Below are 8,437 nucleotides of genomic sequence, written 5' to 3'. Positions count from 1 at the left end.
AAGAATGAATCACAATGATGTTGGGTAAACAAATGTGTAGTGCTGTCCTCAGTTCTTACTGATCCTCAAATAAATTCATAAATTTAAGCCGTCAGCATGCCTGTTGGCACCACAGATCTTTGTAGGTCAAACCAACTTCACAATGTAATGACAATAGGCCATTGAATTATTAAATTGTTACAGAAATGAGGGAATTTAAAGTAAAAAGCTACAGCATATTCATGGTGGGTCATTTTTGTTTTTCAAAGTACAGTAAACAAAAGGGTTGCTTTTCCTATAACTATATATCATGACCAATATACACCGTGGTATTAGTTCACTGCATATAACTACCAACATTTAACTACACAGAATTTATCAAATGAATTAGAATGTATCTGAACTCTTGGTATCATTGACTTATGAATCCCAACTCCTAAACATAGACATGCACACTTGGCCATTGCCAGAGATGTAAGAACGCTCATTGTCTAGAAATGTTTTTTTGATTTTTACAAGCAGTGATTTTCTTCTTCTGTTCAACCTACCTTCACACCTTCCACCGCAAGGTCAAGGTACCCTTTACCTGTCAGATTCATTAGGATGGTGTTATATTAGTAGAGTCTGTATTGGCGGCCTAAACATTAGTAATTGTACTGCTTAGCAAAAGCACCGCCTGTCGGACTTAATTACCTCTTCAGAAGAATGCACTACATTTGGGACAAATCCACTTTTTACCCCCTCCCATCCTTCTTGAATATTTATCTCCCCCTTTCTAACAAGCTCATATATGTCACGAGTCAGGTCAGTGAAGGCTTTCTCTACATTGATGGCATCTCGAGCTGAGGTCTCGATGTATCTCATTCCATAGGCAGTGGCTAGTTTTTCCGCCTCATGTCTTGTCACTTGACGTTGCGTGTCTAGGTCACATTTGTGGCCCACCAGAACAAACACGATCTGATAGGGTTGCACGTGGGCCTTCGCTTCCTCTAGCCACTCATGAACATTCTGGAAGGAGCGACGATTGGTGATGTCAAATAGCAGGAGCCCTCCGACAGAATTTCTGTAGTAGGCACGGGTGATTGACCTGTACATAAGAAAAAGAAAAAATATATAAAAATGTGCCAGACAGTGAGAGTAAAATTCACGTCAACTACAAGTTTATATGTGTGATCATCAGTCAACGTTAGCATCATTCAATGTACTCTGCAACATTATATCTAGTAGGCCAAAGCAATCTCCATTGACTGGTGATTAAATACCACCAAAATAAAGCTCTATCTGTCCCCAAAAAATGGTGTAAAATTCATTTCAGTACAGCGCTGCATGACGGAATAAACGTCAGTCAAAGTATTGCAGCGCTGAATACTGAAAAATGGCCTGGCCAGGAAGGGGGGTCTAAACACCTGGTCTTGAAGTGGTTAAAGTACTTTTAGGGAAGAAAGTGAGGACATGCTTTTTTCTTTTTAACAAAATTATTTCATAAAACACAAAATAAACATTTAAAAAGGTTCCTTGAGGCTCCTGTAAGATCTAAGGAGCAACTCAACAGCATGGTATTAGATCGGTGAGCAATGCTACCACCGGATGTAAACCCCAACAATGAGCTTTTCTCTTATTTGCTCCCCTTGGGTCTGTGAAAAATTCCAAACACAATTGCTGATCCTGCCAGAAATCTTGTGGCTTATAATGTTGTGTTCTCTACCTGTGCTGCATTCTTTTAGGTTAGCATTGTTCCCAGATCTCCAGAACATTAGGTTAGGTTTTTGTTCTTGGGTTTAAATACACTTTTCCTCACAAGAATTACTAGGTGTTTACATAGTTAATGCTTGAACCTCTCTGTTTTAAGAATCAAGATGACAAAATGTATTTGCCCCTAATGCATTATGGCTAATAAAGGCCAATATGTGCTCGCAAAACACTAGGAGTGCTCAATGTTAAATGTGTTACTCTCTATATAGCACCATAGGCTTTTGGTCATAAGTTTTGCTTTCAATTAGAAGGCTTAGTACCTGTACTCTAAATTTATGGTTAGGTTAATTCAGAAGGTCAATGCTGCAGTGAATCCATATTTCAAATAAACAGCACCTCTGAAGACTACTAGGGACCTTGCTATGGCCTCACTTTTTCATGCTGTTGCATCCTTTCCCTGTTAAACATCCAGTGGGGAATTGTTTCTTCTCACCTTCACTCAAGGGATTTGGATGTAGAAAAAAAACACAAAGTTAAATCTTTACATACTGTATACCGCCATCTCCAGTTGTCAAATTACTTGCCATAGACTTGTGCGAGGTTACACACTGAGCTGTGAGCCTTTATTGGGACCCGGAAGTCTTCTGGACCGAGCAAATATGAGAAATGATTGTAATGATGACACCTCATGTACATCTCGGCTTCCTTGTCACGTACTATCATATCAGAAATGTTCTTTTGAGAGGGTCTCACTAGACAATGTAGCTGTGTGAAAAGCCTCATATGCAAGTTGTCATTGTTGATCCCAAAGCTCCATACCCTCTACTACTATTTCTGGGAGCTATTCTTTTATTAACTTAAGATGTGTAAAAGATGAAAATCAAAATTACTGAATGAAACTTAAGTAAAGTAAAGCATCCTAAGGCCACCCAGTTATACAGAACTTCCCAAACAAAGCTTTACCTGGAGAACCCAAGATTGCCAATCTCCTTGGTCTCCCAAAGCTCACACTAGTAACTCCATGTTACGGCAGGAGACAGTGCAGGAGGCACTGATTTCATGCAGTTCAGTGGCAGTAGCCAAGGAGATCAACAGTCCTGGAAGTATTGGTTTCCCTGTGGACTTCGGAGGACAATTTATTGGGATGGGAGTGGTGTTTGGAGGTGTAGGCAGCAGGAGAGGCAAGTATTCCCTCCCTCTCATTTACAGGTATAGCTTTGAATGTTTAAAAGATTTGTATAGCACCAATGTCAACACCGAACAAACATCTAAAGCAGTGGACTAATAGGGTAATTTCTCTGGTCTCTCTGCTCTCGCCTATCAGCATGTTTCTTGTCAGCACATTTGAATTCAGAGCACCCTCTTCCAGCCTGAATGCTGCTGTATTAGGAGATTGCTGACACCAAGTCACATTCAGGCATTTAAATGAACACATCTAGGACGAGCTGTGATTACTGAGAGTTTCAAGAAATGGTTTCCCCTGGGGCACAGTGCCACCATTCTTGGCTTGCAGCTTCGGGTTCAAGGTTTTATATCCACAAAGGACACTATCTGAATGCATGTTCTCTGTATGTGAATGTGGGTATCCTCTAGGTGCTCGAGTTTTCTCCCACGCTCCCAAGACATACTAGTGAATTAACTGGGTTACAGTCGAATTGGGTCTTGCTTGATTCTTTTTGACCCATCACAAAATACACTTCTCAGTAGACTAAGCAGGCATGGACTTGACAATTGGGATTTCAATTTGAGTTGAATTCCTCGGTTGTTGTTCTAAGTGTGTGTGTGTGTGTGTGTGTGTGTGTGTGTGTGTGTGTGTGTAAAATATATTTGCTCTCATGAGACCAGAGAACAAAAACAAGATATGGAAAGTAAACTCTAGCCTTGGACAACTCCGATCTATTCTGCTTCACAAAAATCACAGCTGGAATCAGGTTGATGGAGAAGACAACGCAGTAGCTGGATATTAGCTTCCATAAAACAATCACTAGATTACCAGGCCATGAAATGTTCTGGGCGAGTTCAGGCAGGTACATCCTGTGCCACATCTGACGATTAAACACTACTGAACGCTTACTGGCGTGTACCATGGCCCTGTCACAAAGTGTTTGTAGAGAATTGTATGTCAGGGCAATGATGACTTAGTGGTGTGCAGGTCTTGCACTGGCATTGTTAGCAGATACCGCTTGATGCAGAAGTTCATCCAGCACCAATGTTACTTGCATGGCATTCTGCTTGTTCCAAGGCAATGTTAGTCAATGGCCAGGTGCTGCACAAATATTACAATCAATGTTTAGGAAGAATCCTGCACCTGTAAAGCATGGAAATTAGCGCTGGGCCCATTTTTGATAGACCAGGTGAGGTTTAGACTTGGCTGGGGAGATTCTCTCTCACTTCCTGCCCTATAAACTGTCGTTTTCGTGACAGGAAATGCCCCCAACAGAGACCTACAAAACTTGACTGAGGTTCTAACCCTATCCAGCTCCATTTTGTTTCAGCACCAAGATATCAGTGCCCTGAAAATGCTATGCATTGTGAGGATTCGACGTGGGATACTTCTAGTGCCGATAAAATATCCAGTTTAAGAGATTATATTAGTTTTAGGTTAAAGGTCAGGGCTAGAGAAATCCCTAGAGCCAGGCAGACAGACAATGATCCTTCAAAATTACAGCTGGCACCTAACATCTGAGGTTTTCTCTAATGGTTGTCAATGGAGCTGGCTCCTAAACAATCCTGCTGGCTTCTGGATTTGACAGACTGGCTCCTAACACTGTTAGGTTAAGGGGAAGGATAGGTTAAGAATTAGTGGCAATTTTCAGGGTTGGGTGTCAAGGTTAGGTGTTAGGGGGACGTTAAAGAGACCCTGTCACCAACTTAAAAAAATTAGGGTAGAAGCACAGAAAAATCGGGTATTTTAAGGGCTTACTTGCAGTGTTTTTTCTTTCCATAAATTATTTTTTATTCGCTTGCAATGTGCCTTAGACTTGCTAGAAAATGTGTCTACTACAGGAAAGTCAGTTCCCCAACACACTATTGAATATGTCCCATCGCACTTCTTATTGGTAGATCCCAAATATGTAGTGGGTGCTACAGCAACAAGCGGATGGCGCCGCATATACAGGCAGGAAGGAGAAGAGCCACTGGCACCCCAACTGCGATGCAACTTTGTTTTTCATTGACGCAAGTCTATCATATCACAAAGAGAACCAGTTCACTTTGTGATATGGCAGACTTGTGGCAATAAAAGAGGAAGTTGCATCACAGTTGGCATGCCCGTGACTCTTCTCCTAGTTCCCCAACACAGCCCCCTCCCTCCTTGCATGTCATAGCTCTCTCCTCTTCTGGGAGTGTGTAATTACTGACTGTGTTGGCTCAGCTCCTCCACCCCTCCCCTCTCTATATAATCTTTCATCTAGCTACCTTTTTACAGGTGAATAATATGAATAAAATTATTTAAAATGTACATATATTCTCATGGGAAGATTTTTGTTGAAATAATTGGTCTGGCGACAGGGTCTCTAAAGTAAACCTGTCATAAAGAGAAAGACAGGATCTGATTTGCCAAAGGTAACGTGGACAGTTCTAGGAGACTTGATGGCTGCTTGAACTTTAAAGCGACACTAAACTCAGGAAGTAAATCTTATAAATACATTTTTGTTAATAGGCACTTCAATGTATCTTATTTGTGTATCACTCGGCTGTAGAACCTCAAATCATCTCTGAATTGGTGTTGACACTGTCCTTCCTTCTGGAGGGTGGCTACTTTTGTTCCCCACGATACCTGTGTGTGTGTTGTAAAGTAGTCACCGCTCAAAATGCACTCCGGCGATGGACTACAATCTCAATACAAATTAGTAAACTCAACATGAGATTGTAGTCCCTCACAGGAATGAGCTTGGAGTGGTGACTACTTTACAACGCACACAAAGGACCATGGTGACCAAAAGCAGCCATCCCCCAGAAGGAAGGACAGTGTCAGCACTAATGATTTGAGGATTTAGAACAGTTAAGACATCTACATGCATTTCTAAGGTTTATTCCTGAATTTACTGTCACTTTAAGGAGGTGGCCTCGTGTGAAGCATGGGTCTAGGTTCATAGGGACTAATGGGATAAATCTAATGGCTAACACAAATATTGGCTACATGGTTCATGTTGGTTGTTCTAGTGTGCAGCTATGCTAAAAACAATATTACAAGACTTGTGTGCATTATGAGTCCACCTGTACCTAGCCTTAGATTTTCCACTGCAACAAGTTTGTAAACATAATATACATGTAATTAAGAAAGAATGTACCTGAACAGAGAACACAAGAATAGTTTTCTTACCCATCAGTGACCAAAATTGTCATGTTTAGATACATTGATAGAGAATTGCCATCACCTGCCTATTAACAGAGCAGTGCATTTTCCATGACACTCTGATAGCAAAGTCTCACTATTTGCCACGGGTAATGTACAAAACCCTTGATACGCGGGTGGACACATTAAAATAGAACTCAGGAGCCAGTAAGATTTTTTTTAGGAGCCAGCTCCATTGACAACAACTAGAGAGGTCCTTAAAAGTTAGGCCCCAGCTGTAATATGTCTCTGATATAGAATACAAATCCACTGAGAGATCAGCATATTTTAGGTAAAAGGTTTAGGTAAAAGGTCAGAGAAGGAGAAAATACAAGCAGCATCAATTTATGGGTTACCCTGTTAACAGTGTGCCAGCATAGTGAGTACATCAGTGAACTCTGTTCCCCAGGATGAACGTCCTGGCTGAAGGCATCTACAGGACTGAACAGCCTCCATCGCCTTGTTCCTCTATAATACATCAGTCATCTCTGTTCCCCCGGTTTCAGCAGATGAACATCCTGGCTGAAGGCATCTACCGGACTGAACAGCCTCCCATCGCCTTGTTCCTCTATAATACATCAGTCATCTCTGTTCCCCCGGTTTCAGCAGATGAACATCCTGGCTGAAGGCATCTACCGGACTGAACAGCCTCCCATCGCCTTGTTCCTCTATAATACATCAGTCATCTCTGTTCCCCGGTTTCAGCAGATGAACATCCTGGCTGAAGGCATCTACAGGACTGAACAGCCTCCATTTCCTTGTTCCTCTATAATACATCAGTCATCCCTGATCCCCAGTTCCAAAGGCTAAACCTCCTGGCTGAAGGCATCTACAAGACTGAACAATTGTGCTCCTTGTTCCTCTACAATACACCAGCCACCCATGTTCCCCAGTTCCACAGGCTAAACCTCCTGGCTGAAGGCATCTACAGGACTGAACAATTGTGCTCCTTGTTCCTCTACAATACACCAGCCACCCATGTTCCCCAGTTCCAAAGGCTAAACCTCCTGGCTGAAGGCATCTACAGGACTGTACAGCCTCCATCTCCTTGTTCCTTTACCATAGGCCTATAGAAATGTAAAGAAATATCCCAGATAGGTAGAGGGAAAAGCTATAAAAAGATTCCCAGAAGGCTTTCAGACACAGATTGAGGACACTACTGATAATGGGGAGGAAGTTGATTTTCTCACCTACAGTTAACTTAATAAAACAATTATACAAATAAGCAGCTACCAAGAATCTAAATGAGGACCAAAGGAAGCAGAGCGTCTTAGTTCATATTATCCAAGGAACAATAGTGTGTTCTATTCCATAGACACAAATCAGATTCTGGTACTTAACAGCTTAGGGCAAGCCAAGGAAATATTACTTCTTTCTGATTGGTTAATATAGAGTATTAAACATCATTCGCCTTTAAAGGATCAGCTCTCCCAGTTTACAGAGAGATGCTGGCGGGCTTTATTTTCCACTCTTTTCTTTATACCCAATACTGATTCCTTGTTCTGCCCTCCTACTTCAGCTAAAATACAGCCAGACATAGGAGTCTTGCTCCTCTTGCTGCATTCTCCATAATATAAAAAGACGTAACCCTTTGCAAATAGTGGGCAGATCTGGGAACCCAGTTTCAGATATCTAGCCATTAGAATCTCCATAACAGTTCCAAAGCTGATGGTTGATTGAGCCAGTCAATAGCCATACAAATCTGAAAGATCAAGTTTGGTAGACTGATCCTTTTAAGAACTATTTTTTTTTAGGAGGAACATAAGGGCTTAAAGAAGAGACACTACAAGGTGAATTCATGCTTACAAACCTTCACCTGTAAGACTATATATGGCTGCAACCAAGCCTCTAGTGTAGACCATCTTGGGGCACCATTCAATTATAATATGGTGGGCTCCCAAGGAGCTCCATAAGACAATGAGCAAGTTTTCAGGTTTACTTGAAATATGTCCTGTGGACTTCAGTGCCAAAGCTGCGTGTATTACCTACATGATCCTGGCAGTAATGTCTTATCACCATGGACAACACAAACCCTTCCTTCCTATATACAAGAGGTTCATTTTAATATACATCAACCATAGTAAGCCCCAATCTGAAAGAGGTAAACCATCCATCTTACCTGAACCTTTCTTGTCCGGCTGTGTCCCAGATCTGTAGCTTGATCCTCTTGCCTGGTTCAATTTCTACCAGCCTGGAAAAGAAGTCCACCCCCACCGTGGGGTCAGACACTTGGGCAAAGCGGCCTTCGGTGAACCTCCGAATCAGACACGACTTTCCCACTGTGGAGTCCCCAATCACTATCAAACGAAACTGGTACAACCAGATGGCTTCCATTGTTCCCAATTCGTTTTTAGGGTCTCCTCGTTCTTCAAAAACTATTCTCTGAGTTGGTTTTTATACTCAGATCTATTTGCTCGCAGTCCTTTGTAC

The 8,437-nt window shown here is 41.8% G+C and overlaps 1 protein-coding gene across 1 annotated transcript; it reads right to left on the bottom strand.

Moving 5' to 3' along the window:
• Nucleotides 1-238: 238 nt before the first annotated feature.
• RAB39B (RAB39B, member RAS oncogene family) lies at nt 239-8,381 on the bottom strand. Its single transcript, XM_018558660.1, has 2 exons — nt 8,127-8,381; nt 239-1,066 (listed from the first exon to the last, which is right to left on the bottom strand). The coding sequence occupies exons 1-2, from the start codon at nt 8,339-8,341 to the stop codon at nt 640-642; spliced, it is 642 nt and encodes a 213-aa protein (XP_018414162.1). The 5' UTR covers nt 8,342-8,381; the 3' UTR covers nt 239-639.
• Nucleotides 8,382-8,437: the final 56 nt, after the last annotated feature.

Source organism: Nanorana parkeri, unplaced genomic scaffold, assembly GCF_000935625.1.
Source record: "Nanorana parkeri isolate BGI_ZX_2015 unplaced genomic scaffold, ASM93562v1 scaffold352, whole genome shotgun sequence".
NCBI classification, from domain to species: domain Eukaryota; kingdom Metazoa; phylum Chordata; class Amphibia; order Anura; family Dicroglossidae; genus Nanorana; species Nanorana parkeri.
The sequence above is the reverse complement of the archived record's forward strand: the minus strand, read 5'-3'. Positions and strand labels throughout refer to the sequence as shown.